This window comes from Erythrolamprus reginae, chromosome 2, assembly GCF_031021105.1.
Source record: "Erythrolamprus reginae isolate rEryReg1 chromosome 2, rEryReg1.hap1, whole genome shotgun sequence".
NCBI classification, from domain to species: Eukaryota; Metazoa; Chordata; class Lepidosauria; order Squamata; family Dipsadidae; genus Erythrolamprus; species Erythrolamprus reginae.
In genome coordinates, this window is record NC_091951.1 from 271,072,521 (window position 1) to 271,091,103 (window position 18,583).

At 45.8% G+C, this 18,583-nt stretch overlaps 1 protein-coding gene across 8 annotated transcripts in view; it reads right to left on the bottom strand.

Moving 5' to 3' along the window:
• The window catches only part of SMARCA2 (SWI/SNF related BAF chromatin remodeling complex subunit ATPase 2), a 159,716-nt gene that overhangs the window by 97,390 nt on the left and 43,743 nt on the right, over positions 1-18,583 (bottom strand). For all 8 annotated transcript variants that reach the window (XM_070742619.1, XM_070742620.1, XM_070742621.1 and 5 more), the window contains 3 exons: positions 11,061-11,381; positions 3,009-3,092; positions 1,055-1,304 (listed from right to left, as the gene is read on the bottom strand). In XM_070742619.1, the coding sequence (XP_070598720.1) occupies positions 1,055-1,304; positions 3,009-3,092; positions 11,061-11,381 (655 nt within the window). The remainder of the gene's footprint in view (positions 1-1,054; positions 1,305-3,008; positions 3,093-11,060; positions 11,382-18,583) is intronic.

The window sequence follows — 18,583 nt, forward strand, 5'->3', positions numbered from 1 at the left end:
GAGTTGGGGCCCGATATGATAGCATTCTTCAAATACTTGAAAGAATGTTACACTTGAAGAAGGTCAGGACCTTTTCTCTCTTGTTCAGAAGTGCAGGACAGGAAATAATGGATTTAAAGTTACAGGAAAGCAGATTGTAATGGTGGGTTGGGGGGGGGGAACTTTCTGACAATAGGAGTTATTTCACAGTGGAACCAATTACTGTATCCAGAGAAGTTAATGGCCTTGCCTTCATTGCATGCCTATAACTAGAAGGTATCTGAGATACTCTAGTTTGGATTCCCCCACTGAATAAGGAGTTAGATTCAATAAACCAAATGGCTCCTTTCACCTATAATGATTTTAAAACATTCTTTAAAAAGTAAAGCTTGCCCAAACAAAATCAAATGGATGGGATTGGATTGAAACGGAATTTTATTGGCCAAGTGTGATTGGACACACGAGGAATTTGTCTTAGTACATGTGCTCTCAGTGTACATAAAAGAAATGACAAATTCATCAAGAATCATAAGGTACAACACTTAACGATAATCCGGGTATAAATAATCCAATCATATTAGGAGCCAGTCAATATAAATTGTAAGGATAAAAGCAACAAAGTTACAGTCATACAATACAGTCATTCGTGGGATGAGATGGGTGATGGGAACGATGAGAAGATTATTTATTTATTCATTCATTCATTCATTCGATTCAACTTCTATCCCACCGATCACAATGGAACTATTATTAATAGTAGTGCAGATTTAGTAAATAGTTCGACAGTGTCGCGGGAATTATTTGTTTAGCAGATTATTTGTTTATTAACTAGAGACACTTCGTATTGGGACTAATTCCAATTTTAATCTCATTTAGGTTAGGGATTAAAAATTTGATTCAGCCTTCCCTTGCCCTTAATTCCCCAGCCCTACTTTCTAGCTGATTTTTAGTCCTTTTCCAAATAAAATTAAAAAATAAAATAATTGCTATGAAGTTTGTTTTAAAAATTTGAAACCACAATAAGAAACACAACTACAAAGCAAGCTAATCTGAAACACTCCAGTTTGGTTGTTACCTATATTCCCGTTCCTGAAGGATTTCAACAGGATCCAGCCCCTGAGGCTTTTGGATGGGGCTGATACGGTTCTGTTTTTGCTGCAGCTGAACGATAGGCGGAGGCTGACCAGCTGCAGGCTGTGGTACAGAAGGACCTGCCATTACAGCTGTAGGCTGGGTAGCAGCTGGGGCAGGTGATGGCCTTCCACTTGGAGGTGGAACAGCCAACTTTTGGGGTGTACTTGAGACATTCATATCCACTCCTTGCCCTGGAAAATAAAAAAAGAGACAGAAGAAATATTGGTTAAAATCTACGTCAAGTATCTTAATATAAAATTCAAAGCAGCGCCGGGAATAAATGAACGGAATTCATAAAGAAGAATCAAAATACTATGAAATTTTGAAGAAATTTTATGACTGGGTCGAGATAAGAAAAAATAATGGTAGTAAATAAATTAGATGTTCTTAAAATCAATCCGAGACACAAAATGAAGATCAAATCAATCTGACTTTAGATTAATTGAATTTAGAATCTAAGTACAACAACTATACAAATAACAATTATATTGTGGAATGATACAATATGTACAACACCATATGCCTGCTCTTTTTAATCTTTGTATTACAGTGAACCCTCGATCATCGCGAGGGTTCCGTTCCAGGACCCCAAGCGATGATCGATTTTTCGCGAAGTAGCGGTGCGGAAGTAAAAACACCATCTGCGCATGTGCAGATGATGTTTTTACTTCCACCGCCGCCCGCCCTTCGCCCGCCCACCCCGTTGCTCGCGCCTGGGGTTTCCTGGGGAGCGAAGCCGGGGGTTCTCCAAGCGCGCGCGCGGGGCCGCTCCCCAGCTGGGGAGCGGATCTGGGGTTTCCCCAAGCGCGCGCGCGTTGCTGGGGCCGCTCCCCAGCTGGGGAGCGAAGCCGGGGGTTTCCCCAAGCGCGCGCGCGTTGCTGGGGCCGCTCCCCAGCTGGGGAGCGAAGCCGGGGGTTCTCCAAGCGCGCGCGCGTTGCTGGGGCCGCTCCCCAGCTGGGGAGCGGATCTGGGGTTTCCCCAAGCGCGCGCGCGTTGCTGGGGCCGCTCCCCAGCTGGGGAGCGAAGCCGGGGGTTCTCCAAGCGCGCGCGCGTTGCTGGGGCCGCTTCCCAGCTGGGGAGCGGCCCCAGCAACGCGCGCGCGCTTGGGGAAACCCCAGATCCGCTCCCCAGCTGGGGAGCGGCCCCAGCAACGCGCGCGCGCTTGGAGAACCCCCGGCTTCGCTCCCCAGCTGGGGAGCGGCCCCAGCAACGCGCACGCGCTTGGGGAAACCCCAGATCCGCTCAGCTGGGAAGCGGAGCTAGGCTGCCCCAAGCTCGCGCGCGCCGCCCGCCCACGCTGTTGCCGGCTCCGCTTCCCAGCTGGGAAGCGGAGCTAGGGTGCCCCAAGCTCGCGCTCCAGCCCACCGCCGCTGGGGTCTTACCGGGGCAAGAGGGGGAAGACCCAGGGAAGCCTCTGCCCGGCGGGGAAACTCCACCATCTGGGCACGCATGCGCAGATGGTGGAGTTTACTTCCGGGTTGAAAACTAGCGAAATAGCCCTTTCGCGATCCTTGAGGACGCGAAACTCGAGGGTTCACTGTATAATAAAAATTTATTTATAAAAAAATAATGAAGGGAATTCCAGCAAGGGGAGCCTCAGGGAAATCCCAGCAGCGCAAGAATATGGACGTCTGGAGGCGGGGCATCCCAACGGCGGCGGCTTGGATTCGTAAGGTGAAAATAGTTCGGAAGAAGAAGCAAAAAAAAATATTATACACCGGGTTCGTATCTCGAAAAGTTCATTAGAAGAGGCGTTCGTAAGATGAGGTACCACTGTATTTGAAAAGCCCTTATTTTGCTTCTTTCCCCCCCCTCATTCTCAGACCACAACTGTCATGGTTAACTGCACATGAAATGCTGGTAGTTTGGGGTTAATAGTAGTACTGCAGTTTTACCTTCTGGCCAAGTTTTTGGAGCCATGGCAGCTGTATGTCCTGGCATTCCTGAAGCGACTCCGTGCCCAGGCATGGCAACAACTCCTGCAAGAAAGAACGCACATGCTCTCTTATCAGAAGGTAACAACAACTTTTATGCAAAACAGCTTCTATGCCTTAGAGGTGACTTTTGGCAAATTCCTTCATATGATCTGTGTGTGTGTGTGTGTGTGTGTGTGTGGTCAATTAAACATTTACATTTTACATTTCAGTAGAGGTTTTTAAATTGAAATGTAGTGATGTTTCCTCAAACCCCCCCCCCCCCCCCCCCCCCCCAATTTACCTAGTTTGTACTAAAATTGAACACATACAAGGAAATGGACCACAATTATTATCTGAGGGAAGACTCTTTATTTCACTTCAGGGACCCCTATGGAATTCAATACTGCTCTCTTCCCTTCTTTCTCTGCTCTGAGGTAAATGTGTAGAAAATCTCTCACCGTGACATTACACAAAATGTATATTCCACCACCCCACATAGAAGTTGGTTTTTCTAGGGTTCAAATTGTAGCCGTGTGAGCAGTTATGGGCCTCCCGAGGTACACTCGTGTCGCTCCAGCACTCCACCAGCTGCATTGGCTGCCAACTGGTTTCTGAACACAATTCAAAGTGTTGGTTCTGACCTAAAAAGCCCTACCTGGCATCAGACCAGATTACTTACGGGACTGTCTTCTGCCTCATGTATCCCAGCAGCTGGTCAGGTCCGACAGAGTCAGCCTTCTCCAGGTCCCATCAGCTAGACAATGTCGCCTGGTGGGGCCTAGGGGAAGAGCCTTCTCTGTGGCGGCCCCGGCCCTTTGGAACCAACTCCCTCCAGAGATTCGCACTGTCCTCACTCTCCCCGCCTTCCGCAAGAGTCTAAAGACCCATATTTGTCGACAGGCTTGGGGCCGCTAAGACCAACATCTAGCCCCGGCTGACGAATGAATGTATGTCTCTTTGTCTGAACACGAGTGATTAGTTTTTTAAGATATTGAGGTTTTAACATATATTTTTTGGGGGGGGAGGGGGGGGTGTCGCCGTTATTGTTAATCTTAAGGAATATTGGTATTTCATTTTCTATATGGTTTTTAAATTTTTCTTCCTTTATAATAGATTGTTTCATGGTCCATCTTTGCTGTGTTGTATTGTTGGGGTTTTTGTATATTAAAAGTATGGGATTGCGGTCTGCCCAAGAGCCCGGCATAATTTGTACTTCTTTTATCTGATTTATGATGTGGGAGTTGGACCAAGCCATATCGATAGGTGACCATGATTTGTGTGAGTAGAAAGTATATTGTGTTTTCCGGGGGTTAAGAGTTCTCCATACATCTTTGAGTGCATATTCATATGCTAAATCATCGAATGTAGTTGGAAGATTTTTTTCTTTGGTGAGATTGTTTAGTGCTTTTATAAAAAAAATTTTTGTCGTGTATGGCATTAAAGTCGCCCGTGATGATAAAGTTAGATAAGTTCATTTCATTTATTTTTTTATGTAATTTTGTGAAAATAGGCGTTGATTGCTTACCTGAACGCCTCTTCTCGTACGGTGAGTGGGTACAGCAGTCACATGGGTTGCTCCTGTCCAATCCGTTGGAACTGAGCCTAGTATTAAAAAAGACTGCTGGATCCGCCCCTTCCCCAGAATTCGCGAATCCATAGACTAGGCTCAGTAGTGAAGCTCTTTAATGTTCAACTCTCATGTGTTATAAGAAAATAGAATAGAAGGTAAAGAAGACCACACATAGGGAGGGAAGTGACTGCTGTACCCACTCACCGTACGAGAAGAGGCGTTCAGGTAAGCAATCAACGCCTATTCTCCGTACTGAAGGAGTGGGTCCAGCAGTCACATGGGACATACCCAAGAGATAGGTCCCTAGGGTGGGAGTACATTGCTATCGTGAGAGATAACGGATTGGAGTACTCTTCTGCCGAAGGCAGCGTCCGCTGATGCGTACGAATCGATTTTGTAGTGCCTTATGAAGAAATTTGGCGAGGCCCAAGTGGCTGCTTTGCAGACTTCTTCCAACGGAGCCTGAGTCGCCCAAGCGGCAGATGTGGCAGCACTTCTGGTGGAATGCGCTGTAATATTCCTTGGAATGGAAAGGGGAGCTGTCTCGTAGGCCTTAGAGATGGTCCCTCTGATCCAACGACCTATTACTGTAGAAGACACTCTGGATCCCAAGGATCTGGGATGGTAGGCTATGAAGAGTGCTTCAGATCTCCGGATGGATCTTGTGCGTTGGATATAAACCTTTAGCGCTCTAGTGAGATCCAGAGTGTGCCATCTAGTTGCCAGGGGATGCTCTCGTTGGAGGCAGAAGGAAGGTAATATGATATCCTGAGATCTGTGAAACATGGAACTAACCTTTGGTAGAAAGGTGGGGTCCAGTCGCAGAACCACTTTATCCTGGTGAAAACTGGCAAAGGACCTGTCTGATAGAAAGGGCTGCCAACTCAGATATGCGTCGGGCGGATGTAATCGCCACCAGGAATGCTACCTTAAAGGATAGGTACCTGAGGGACGCAGAATTCAGGGGTTCGTAAGGTGCCTGAGTAAGAGAGTGGAGAACCCGTGGCAAGTCCCAGGTAGGATATCTGTGGATTTTAGAAGGCCTGAGGATGGCCACTCCTCTTAGAAATTCTTGGATTTCTGGAAAAGAGCGGAGGGGCTGCCTGCGAGGCCCCGCCAAGACGGAAGAATGGCGGCCAGGTGTCGGCGGATGGTGCTGAAAAACCCTCCTGCGAGCACCACTGATGGAATTTGGACCAAGTATGGTCGTAGATCCGGTTGGTAGACCCTCTTCTAGACTTCAGGATGATTTCCACTGTGTCCGGGTCATACCCTCGCAGGTCTAAGTCCCTCCGGATAATAGCCAGGCGGTGAGGTGGAACCACTCTGGGTCCGGGTGGAAGGAGGCCCCCTGTCGCAACATATCCTCCGAAACGGGGAGTCGCCAGGGGTCCTGGACGGACAGTTGTTGGAGGTCCGCGAACCAGGGCCTGCGAGGCCAGTGAGGGGCAATCAGAATTACTCGGGTCTTCTCCAGGAGGATTTTGTTGATCACGTCTGGCAGAATTGGAATTGGAGGGAAGGCATACAATAGACCTGGAGGCCAAGGGCTCCTGAGAGCATTGATTGCCTCTGCTCCCGGAGACGGGAACCTGGAGATGAAGCGAGGGAGCTGGGCATTGGCTTTGGTCGCAAATAGATCCAACACTGGATGGCCGAACCTGAGGCAGATCTGGTGGAACAGTGACTGATGGAGATTCCACTCGCCTGGATCTAAGGTCACTCGCGAGAGCCAGTCCGCTTGGACATTGAGGCTCCCCGAGATGTGGTCGGCTAGAAGCGACTGGAGAGTTTTCTCTGCCCAAAGGCCTAACTTCGGGGCCTCCCTCAAGAGGGCCTTGGATCTTGTGCCTCCCTGTCTGCAAATATGGCCTTTAGTGACTAAATTGTCGGTGAGAATAGCACATGTTGGTTGGAGATGTGAGAGTGGAATTGTTTTAGAGCTAGAGACACGGCTCTTAATTCTAGCCAATTGATGGGCCTGGAAGCCTCCTCCGGTGACCATGTGCCCTGAGCTAAAAGACCCTGGGCGTGGGCTCCCCAGCCCGAGAGGCTGGCATCTGTGGTGACTACAAACTGGTCGGGGCACCGGAAGGGAGATCCCTTGTCTAGGGCTGGAGAAGTCCACCACTTGAGGGATCTGCGAACCGTCGGTGGGATGGTGATGCGACGATTCGAGTTGCTGTGGCCCGATCTCTGGAAGGGTAATAGGAGCCACTGTAGTTCCCTGGCGTGAAGACAGACCCAGGGAACAATACCAATACATGACACCATTTTACCCAAAAGGGAAGATAGGGTGGCAATGGAGGTAGATTGCTGGGGCAGGATGCGAGCAATGAGATCCAAAAAGCTGCGTTTTCTCTCAGTGGAGAGGAAAACCTGGGATATCTCAGAATTAATGATAGTTCCCAGATGCAGAATGGAAGTGGATGGATCAAGGTGGCTCTTTTTAAGACTTATGGAGAAACCATGATTCTGTAGAACCGACATGGTAAAACAGAGGTCTGCAGCCCCACCAGATCTGGAATTTCCATGAATTAAAATGTCATCTAAATAACATAAAATATGAATGGGAGAGGCCCGGATATGAGCTGCCAAGGATCCCAAGAGTTTAGTGAAGACTCTGGGAGCTGAGGAGAGCCCAAATGGCATAGCCCTATACTGAAAATGCCTGCCTTGAAAGGCAAAGCGCAGAAAATTCCTATGGACCTTGGCAATGGGAATATGGAGGTAGGCCTCCGTGAGATCCAGAGACCCCATAAAGTCTCCCTGATGTAGAGCTGCTAAAATGGAAGATAAGGAATGCATTTTGAATTTCCTATATTTTATGAACCGGTTCAAATTCTTTAGATCTAAGGTGGCTCTCCAGCCTCCAGAGGTCTTAGGGACCATGAAGAGGATGGAATAGAAGCCTAAACCTCTCTGGAGAGAGGGGACCGGTTGAAAAGCTCAAATAGTCAACAAATGAGAAATAGCCTCCTCCATTCGGATACGAGATGGAGTGGAACTGGGAGAAGGACAAGAAATAAAACGGTTAGGGGGAGGTGAAATGAACTCTAGCCTTAGGCCCCTTTCCACAGTGTCAATGACCCAGGGGTCCTTACAAGAACGGTGCCAGTCGGAAGAGAACCAGGCTAGGCGACCGCCTATGGGAAAGGAGGAAAACTTACCATCTGGCTCTTTTGGAAGCCCTGGTAGAAGAGGATCCTCTCTGATAACGGGAACCTCTGCCCCTGGTGGTTCTAGGTTGGGATCGAAACCGAGGGGAATACTGACCTGGATTCCTTTGAAATGCGAAGCCCTGATCCTGTTGACGCCCTGTGCGCCGAAAGGGCTGCGGTTTAGGGGCCTTCTTGGTGGTAGGTCCCAAGACCTTTTTCTTGTCTGTGGTCTCCGTAAGGAGAGGGTCCAGAAGGTCTCCGAAGAGGAGGTTACGTTTCAGCGGACCCATGGCTAACTGCCACTTCTGTCTTACTCCCGCCTGCCAAGGGCGGAGCCATAGAAGTCTTCTGGCCGTTGTGGAGGCTGCTACTGACCTGGCTGCAAATCTGGAAGATTGGAGGGAAGCATCTGCTACATATCGGGGAGCTGCGAAGATTTTGTTGAAATCCTGTTGACCCCGTAAGTCATCTGGCGGCCGGTGTGGTTGGAGCTGACGAAGCCACAAGAGCACAGCTCTGGAAAAGAAGGATGCCGCTGCAGCACTCTTAATGGCCCATGAGTCTGCAAGGAGACTCCTTTTGAGCATTTGCTCAAGTCGTTTGTCCTCTGGCCGGAGGACCTCCTCTGCTTCGCCCGGTATGGCAGAAGTCGAGTGGAGTGTCTTCACTGGTTCATCTGGCTTGGGACATGTTAGGAGTTCCTCATAGGAGGAGAAGAGCTTGTAGAGTTTCTTGTCCTTGGGAGTGGGAGTAAAGCCAACGGTTGGGTGGTCCCACTGTTTAAGCAAAGCATCCTTAAACAACTTGGGCATAGGTATTACCTCATTGTCTTCCTGTTCTTCCATGAAATAAGGAAGATTTTCCTCCGGAGGGTCTGAGGAAGAAGTAGCCTGTTTTTCTTGCCCGGCTAGCCCCGTGGATACTCTAGCTTTAAACAGGAGAGATTTGAAAAGCTGCGAAGGAAAGATAGCAGCTGGGGCTGGAATCTTAATCTGAGATTCCTCATCTTCCGACAGACGCTGAAATGGGTCATCATCCTCTTCTGCGTCCCCATCCTCATCCTCTTCCTGAGAGGAGTCAGAGACCTCCATGGCTGGGGCTCTGTAGGAAGGAGAAGAACTCACGGGACGGGAGGAACGTGGTGGGGGATGAGACAGAGAAGGCACATTGAAAGATGAGAGTTTAGCGTCAATGGTGTTAGTCAGAATAGTCAAGATAGACTGAAACTCCGGAGGCAAGGAAGAAATATCAGCCGGAAAAGCCGGAGGATCCCTGAGGGCCTGAGCAGGTTCTGGCTGGGAGGAATCCTCGGTAATATCTGGCTCCTCTGGACCTAAACCCCATAGGTTAGGTTGGGGTGGATTTAGGTTTGGCTCATCCAGGGATAGCACAGGAACCCCAGAAAGAGGCAGGTTAGAGGCCTCCGGGGGGGTTGGATAGATATGCACTTGGGCCTGCACCTTAAAAAGTTTGGCTGATTTATCATGTATTTTTTGTAGGGCTGGGTCCCTTCTCTTCTCAGCCCTGGTGGGCTTGGCTAAGGAATGGGTGCCTGAGGAAGAGGAGGAAGAGGCCTGGGGAACTTCAGTAGAATTACCAGTAGGCCTAACCTCTTTGGGACCTTTAGTTGTGCCTCTCTTGGGAAAAGTAGCCATAGTCTGACAATTAACAGAAGACAAGGCTGAGCCAATAACTGAATTATAAGGAGAAGATTTCAAGGACTTCCCAAGAGGAATGGATCCTGCTTCGAGGCCTCGAAGCTGCTGAAACGTGAGGACAATCTGGGCAAACCCAGAGTTCGTGCCCCCAAATCCAGCGGGGCCAGCCTCCCTAAACTTTGTAATTAAGTAAACCAAGGCACTCTGGTTGGAGGCTTAGCCGGTGGAGAATTTAGCCTGGGACCCCCAAGGCCCGCTCCCGGATCCACGCGGTGGACTGAGGCCTACGCGGCTGGCAGAAGGCCAACACGAGAGGCCTAGATTTTTAAAAAAGGGCGCGAAGGCCTTCGCGCCGAAAAGATCGCTGCTGAGAATTTCTTAAGGGAAAAGCGATCGACTAAGTCCAGGAGACTAGAAGGCGTCTCACTCCGCAGGAGGTATTTTATAAGCCCTTAAATATTTATATACAATAAATAATCAATATTTCAATGGATAAATACTTGCACTAGGACCTCCAGGCCAAAGGATTAGAAGAATCCACAAGCGGCCGCAGGAATCGTAACCGGCAAAACCGCCGGGGGAAAACGAAACCGCAACTTCTCCCAAGGAAATAAAGCCAAGCCGCGTTTTTTTCTTTTTTTCTTTTAAACGGCTGGCGCAATTAGTGCAAGTAATTAAATAAAGACAATAAATCTTACTACTTTTTGAAGGAAAGATCGAAGGGAAGGTGTTAGAATGTTGAACGAGCTATCACAATACAACCGCAGGATATGCGAACTGAGCGAATTCTGGGGAAGGGGCGGATCCAGCAGTCTTTTTTAATACTAGGCTCAGTTCCAACGGATTGGACAGGAGCAACCCATGTGACTGCTGGACCCACTCCTTCAGTACGGAGAAAGGTAGGTAGGAATTTATGCACCTACAACTAATATATTTTTTAAAATTTAGATTTCTACATGTTATGCATTACAGTAGTCCCTCACCTATTGCTGGTGTTACGTTCCAGACCCGGCCGCGATAGGTGAAATCCGCAATGGGGAATTTATCGACTGATAGTACTTATTTAAGTATTTATATTGTAATTGTTTGGTAAGTTTTCATTGTTTTAAGTGTTTATAAACCCTTCCCACACAGTATTTATTTTAGATACAGTATTTAAATACAGTATTTACAATTTTAGATATATATTTTTTGAAAAACCTGCCGATCGAGTTCGGCGGGCTGTTTAAATCTGCCGATCGACTTCCTCAGAAACCCGCGAACCAGCGAAGATCCGCGAATGATTTTTCTCATTAATATTTCTTGAAAACCCGTGATGAAGTGAAGCCGCAGTAGGTGAAGCGCGGTAAAGCGAGGGACTACTGTACTTTGAGTCCGAGGAATAGGGCAGCACAGAAATCTAATAAAATAAATCAATAACTCAGGATCCCATAATGCCTCTGTTGTCTACGCTGCTCAGCCACATTGCTTCTGCATGCACCTCTGCCCTGAAGCAGAATGGGAGAAGAGAACAGGACGTCCCCTTTACTCCTTTTCCTCACAAATCACTTGTTGAATTCCACTTTACATGTAACCGAGGAAAGGACACCATTTTGTCCTCAGCCTTGCGTAGGTATTGCAATACAGAAGGTAGCCGTTTTACCGGATGATTTGTAAAGAGCCTGTTGCTGCTGAATCCCAGGCAGCGACCTTTTTCCTTGCACGGCAAGCTGAATGGTTTCAGGGATCGGCTGTCCTCTAGCCAGCATTTTGTACGCTAAAATCTGAGCTCGGAGTTGATGCAACTGAACAGGGCTGAAAGGCGAAGGGCCTCTAGTGGGCTGGCTCATCACTTGTGGGTCTCCGGGCATCATGGGTCCTGGCTGACTCGGCTGCATTTGGGGTGGAGTTGGACCTCCTCCAGACATTGGACTGGACACGTGCTCAGGTGCTCCCAGGGGAGACGGGTGCGGAGACATATAGCCTGTAGCCAAAAACAAAAGAACCAGAAATGTCATGATTGTTTGGTTTCCAACAAATAAACCCTAACAACTGAGTGCTGCCATTATCTACAATAATCATACTTAGGCACATTTCCTTAAACTGAGCTCTTATCGCAAATAATTTTGTTCTTCTTGGGGTTTTTTTTTAAAAAAACACCCCCTGTTAAACCAAGAGTGGTCAAAACAATCGAAAGAAGAATGAAGAGTCAATCCATGTCACATTATTTCCTCCCATTGAGATTCAGTTGGAAATGTCACCCTTATGGATATAAGTAGTTTGATGTTCTTTCAGGATGTATACCCTGCCCTTTTATATAAGTGACCTTTTAAGATTAATTACTAAATAAAACCAAATGAAAAACCTACCAAATCAAATAAAAACACTTTTAATGCTGTTTGCATTAAGGTCTTATTATCCATCTAAGGATCAAGACATCAAACCTCTTCCAATTTATTATTCACTTGATGAATAGTAGAAGAGTGATCACTACTAACTAACTACACTTTAAAGTGTGCATATACAGTGTTCCCTCGATTTTCGCGGGGGTTACATTCCAAGACCGCCCGCGAAAGTCGAATTTCCGCGAAATAGCGGTGCGGAAGTAAAAACACCATTTTTGGCTATGGACAGCCAAAAACTACCCCCACGCACCCTTTTTCAAGGAGCCAGGCTTGAAATTAGGACGGGGAGCAACGAAAGTGCGGAGGCCGGCAAAGATTGCCTTGAATGTCAGCTGCCCCCACCCCCCCAGCGCCTCCGGCCCCCTCGCTACTACTGCCCGCCCGCCCGATCCACCCCTCTCACCGGCTTTCTTGGGACACGGGTCCTCCTACAGCAGCGCTGGCGGCTACGGCTTCTCATCCTCTTCATTCGGCCGGTAGCCGCTCTGAGCGCTTTGAGAACGCCTGCCCCACCTCTCCTGCAGCCCCCTCACTGATAGCTGGGACGAAAGCTCTCTCAGCTAAGGGACTGTGAGGGGGGCGGGGCGGGCATTCTCAAAGCGCTCAGAGCGGCTACCGGCATATACAGTGATCCCTCGATTTTCGCGGGTTCAAACTTCGCGAAACGGCTATACCACGGTTTTTCAAAAAATATTAATTAAAAAATACTCCGCGGGTTTTTTTCTATACCACGTAGATTTATAATTGGCAAGTTTCAGAAGACATCAAAACCTCTTTCAATGATGAATAGTAGAAGAGTGATCACTACTAACTAACTACATGTTAAAGTTCTCTCTCTCTCTCTCTCTCTCTATATATATATATATATATATATATATATATATATGTTTTTCTTAAGTCGGATCACCCTGGTATATTTAAGGAACGTCACAGCTCCTTTTTGCCTCTAGGCCCAACCCAGGACCACTACAAGGCAGTTAATATATTTATAGCCGACAACTATATTCTGTATGTGTTAAAATGTTTTCAGCTGGAATTTTAAAATTAAGGGAGACTAGGATGGTCCCATTTCGGCCTTATTAGGCCTCATCAGCTAGCCACACCCCTTTCTTTTACTGGGATTCGATCTGGTGAACTCTGCATTGTAAAGCAGAGAACTAGCAGTTAGAGCTATTCGATCTGAATCCTTCCAGCTCTGTACCAGGGAGGGGCTATATGTTTTTCTTAAGTCGGATCACCCTGGTATATTTAAGGAACGTCACAGCTCCTTTTTGCCTCTAGGCCCAACCCAGGACCACTACAAGGCAGTTAATATATTTATAGCCGACAACTATATTCTGTATGTGTTAAAATGTTTTCAGCTGGAATTTTAAAATTAAGGGAGACTAGGATTGTCCCATTTCGGCCTTATTAGGCCTCATCAGCTAGCCACACCCCTTTCTTTTACTGGGATTCGATCTGGTGAACTCTGCATTGTAAAGCAGAGAACTAGCAGTTAGAGCTATTCGATCTGAATCCTTCCAGCTCTGTACCAGGGAGGGGCTATATGTTTTTCTTAAGTCGGATCACCCTGGTATATTTAAGGAACGTCACAGCTCCTTTTTGCCTCTAGGCCCAACCCAGGACCACTACAAGGCAGTTAATATATTTATAGCCGACAACTATATTCTGTATGTGTTAAAATGTTTTCAGCTGGAATTTTAAAATTAAGGGAGACTAGGATGGTCCCATTTCGGCCTTATTAGGCCTCATCAGCTAGCCACACCCCTTTCTTTTACTGGGATTCGATCTGGTGAACTCTGCATTGTAAAGCAGAGAACTAGCAGTTAGAGCTATTCGATCTGAATCCTTCCAGCTCTGTACCAGGGAGGGGCTATATGTTTTTCTTAAGTCGGATCACCCTGGTATATTTAAGGAACGTCACAGCTCCTTTTTGCCTCTAGGCCCAACCCAGGACCACTACAAGGCAGTTAATATATTTATAGCCGACAACTATATTCTGTATGTGTTAAAATGTTTTCAGCTGGAATTTTAAAATTAAGGGAGACTAGGATGGTCCCATTTCGGCCTTATTAGGCCTCATCAGCTAGCCACACCCCTTTCTTTTACTGGGATTCGATCTGGTGAACTCTGCATTGTAAAGCAGAGAACTAGCAGTTAGAGCTATTCGATCTGAATCCTTCCAGCTCTGTACCAGGGAGGGGCTATATGTTTTTCTTAAGTCGGATCACCCTGGTATATTTAAAATTTTAAAATTCCAGCTGAAAACATCCGACTTAAGAAAAACATATAGCCCCTCCCTGGTACAGAGCTGGAAGGATTCAGATCGAATAGCTCTAACTGCTAGTTCTCTGCTTTACAATGCAGAGTTCACCAGATCGAATCCCAGTAAAAGAAAGGGGTGTGGCTAGCTGATGAGGCCTAATAAGGCCGAAATGGGACCATCCTAGTCTCCCTTAATTTTAAAATTCCAGCTGAAAACATTTTAACACATACAGAATATAGTTGTCGGCTATAAATATATTAACTGCCTTGTAGTGGTCCTGGGTTGGGCCTAGAGGCAAAAAGGAGCTGTGACGTTCCTTAAATATACCAGGGTGATCCGACTTAAGAAAAACATATAGCCCCTCCCTGGTACAGAGCTGGAAGGATTCAGATCGAATAGCTCTAACTGCTAGTTCTCTGCTTTACAATGCAGAGTTCACCAGATCGAATCCCAGTAAAAGAAAGGGGTGTGGCTAGCTGATGAGGCCTAATAAGGCCGAAATGGGACCATCCTAGTCTCCCTTAATTTTAAAATTCCAGCTGAAAACATTTTAACACATACAGAATATAGTTGTCGGCTATAAATATATTAACTGCCTTGTAGTGGTCCTGGGTTGGGCCTAGAGGCAAAAAGGAGCTGTGACGTTCCTTAAATATACCAGGGTGATCCGACTTAAGAAAAACATATAGCCCCTCCCTGGTACAGAGCTGGAAGGATTCAGATCGAATAGCTCTAACTGCTAGTTCTCTGCTTTACAATGCAGAGTTCACCAGATCGAATCCCAGTAAAAGAAAGGGGTGTGGCTAGCTGATGAGGCCTAATAAGGCCGAAATGGGACCATCCTAGTCTCCCTTAATTTTAAAATTCCAGCTGAAAACATTTTAACACATATATATATATATATATATATATAGAGAGAGAGAGAGAGAGAGAGAGAGAGAGCGCACTTTAACATGTAGTTAGTTAGTAGTGATCACTCTTCTACTATTCATCATTGAGAGAGGTTTTGATGTCTTCTGAAACTTGCCAATTATAAATCTACGCAATTGAAAATTCAAACTAAATACACCAGACACACACACACACACACACACACACTTTTCTCTCACGCACACTAAGCAATTACCACCAAAAACAGAAGCTGGAGTCACACACAAAGTACAGAGTGGGCATCAATGACGCTTTCAGAAGAGCAAAGATAGCAATAACGTAGCTACAGAATGCGAGCTAGGAGCTTAGATATGGTGCTAGCAGAATGGACAATGAACCACCAAGTTTGGAAATGATTGATTACACAAAAATTGAAGCTGCAGGTGATTTAGAGAATTTTGTCTCTGAGAAAACCAAAGCTTAAAAACAAGAAAATAAGGGAAGTAACTAGAACATAAATCTGAAAATAAGGGGATTTTTGACAGTGAGTGATAGTCAAAAATGCTCTAGGTATGGAAACTGACAAATACATGTTGTAAATATTATGGACTGTATCTGGGCTTGAGGGGAGGGGAACAAAAACCCCAACAGACAGGCTGTATAAAGCACTCTAAGAAATGGAGCCTTGGACATGTGAAGATCAGTGAATGGCCCAATTTGAAACCAGAGCTGTCTGGAAGCTGATCACTGCGTAAAAAACTGCACATGATGCAAGACTTGGGGGACTCAGTAATAACAGCAGCAACTCATGAGACACAGCTGAGGTGGAAAAGTAATGCACTGCTATAAAAAGCAGGAGCACACAGGAAGCTGACTGGAGGAAAACTACCCCCCCCCCCAGATGCCTTGATCAGTTTGGCGAGGATTCAGTGGGTCTGCGATTGAAATTGGATCTGCATGAACAAAACCTGGATACATGGGGCTCAATACACCTGGGATCCTTTGTAAACAGGCTTACCATTTGCTAACTTATTTCAATCTGAGATTATTATCTTGCCAAATGATATGTGGGTCTGGTCCCCAGATAAAATGCCAGACTGCTGCCTTGGGCTAATAAAATAAACCTCAAGACACCCTTTTCTGGCCATGCACAACAGTGCTTGATGAGAACTGGTTAGTGTTTACAGTAAGTGAATGATGCAACATGCCTTATCTCAGAGCAGGCAACTATGGCCCTTTTATGACCTGTGGACTTCAACTCCCAGAATCCCCCAAATCAGCTATGCTGGCTCAGGAATTCTGGGAGTTGAAGTCCACAGGTCATAACGGGCCCATAATTGTCCACCCCTGCCTTTCTCCCACACATATATCCACAGATCTGTTTATTTTGCTAGGTTCCAGCTTCACCTCACTCAGTCACTGCTTGAAATGTTACTGCAAGATGAATTTTTAAAAATTTGTTTTTACCCACCTTTATTACTTTTATAAATAACTCAACAGGCATACCCAATGCTTCCTCCTCCTCCTAATTTCCCCACAGCAACAACCCTGTGAGGTGAGTTGGGCTGAGGAGAGAGCAACTAGCGCAAAGTTACCCAACTGGTTTTCATGTCTAACGGGAAACTAGAACTCATAGTCTCCCAGTTTCTAGCCTTGTGCCTTAATCCCTTGATCAAACCGGTGCAAGAACAAAAAATGTGTATTATAGAAAACGGCAGGCTATACACAGCTATGCGTATCCAATGACAGAACAATGTGAGTAAAGGTTCTCACTTGCTCCACATGTATCTGCGTCAATTTTCAAGAATTTATGTTCTACCTCAACTTTCCCATATTGTAGAAATTTCCAACCAGCCAATCCATAATGTTCCTCAAGAATATTTCCACTTAAGCCATTTTATTCTAGAATTCCACATGAGAAGTTGAAATAGAATTGCTATATTTGTCTCCTATGGTTATTATTATTATTATTATTATTATTATTATTATTATTATTATTTTTTATTAGATTTGTATGCCGCCCCTCTCCTTAGACTCGGGGCGGTTCACAACAGTGATAAAAACAATATACCGTATATACTCGAGTATAAGCCGACCCGACTATAAGCCGAGGCACCAGTTTTGCCACAAAAAAACTGGGAAAACTTATTGACCCAAGTATAAGCCGAGGTTAGAAAATGCAGTGGCTACTGGTAACTTATAAAAATGGAAACCAATAAAATTACATTAATTGAAATATCAGAAGAGTACATGTTTTAGAATATTTATTTTAAAGAAAACCAGTAAACTAGCTCTGTAAATTTAAAACAGGATTCCTTCTCATCATCTCATCATTAATTGGATTTACATTATTGTTCTGTTTTTATATATGCTGTGAGCCACCCTGAGTCCTTGGAGAGGGGCAGCATACAGATCCAGTTAATTAATTAATTAATTAATTAATTAATTAATTAAATAAATAAATAAATCTGTATATCCAAACAGGGCTTCAGCATTAGCTGCTGTGAGGTTATCAGCATAGAAAACCAGGTAGGTAGGTAGGTAGGTAGGTAGGTAGGTAGGTAGGTAGGTAGATAGGTAGATAGATAGATAGATAGATAGATAGATAGATGATAGACAGACAGACAGACAGACAGACTAGTGAGACAAGCAAAACTTGCAAAACACAGACTGCTCTTGTGGTTTTGTATCCTAAATATGCAGGTCCTATTAAGAATCAAACTCATTTTTAAAATATGTAAAATGCTTCCCCTCATACTTGTTAATTGAAACTTGCTCTCAAACCCACTTTATAAAAGGCAACTTTTAAAGATCCACAAACACACTTTAGGAATTCCTGTCTAGCTCTTGCCTTATTAGTTACTATCCAAGCAAGGATAGCAACTACCACAAAATACCATTTTTTAAACAGTTTAAATCCTTTCAAAGGAGGGGGAGGAGAATCTGACAGCAGGGGGCCTTTTTAATCCAACTAAGGGCAATGCAGAGAGAGCAAGGAATAGTTACTGTAAACCTGTTGACAAATATACACAGGGAGTAAAAAAAAAAAGCCTCCAGGTTTCAGCAAGAGGTAGCTGGCTTTTTTCATGGTGGGGGGGAGAGGGGGCATACACACACACACACACGACCTCACCGGCTTTCCATTGCTTTCCCCCCCTCTCGGTTGAAGCACATGGCTGGCTCCTTTGCTTGAGCCAGGGAGAGGAAGAACCAGCCCCACCCATCCCACAGCTCCTACGGCAAGCGAGAGGGGAAAAAAGCTGGTGCCTCCTCGCTCTGGCTCAAGCAATGGCGCCCTCTTGTGGTGACTTTGTCAATGACCCGAGTATAAGCCGAGGTTGTGTTTTTCAGCCCATTTTTTGGACTGAAAAACTCGGCTTATACTCGAGTATATACGGTATATTGACAAATCTAATAATTTAAAATCTAAAATAGCAATTGTACATTTAAAAAAATCTAAAAACAAGGAACCCCAATAAAAAAAACATACATACAGTCATATCATGCACTAACACTACATAGGCAGGGGGAGATATCTCAGTTCCCCCACGCTTGACGACAGAGGTGGGTTTTGAGGAGTTTACGAAAGGCAAGGAGGGTAGGGGCAGTTCTAATCTCTGGAGGGAGCTGATTCCAGAGGGTCAG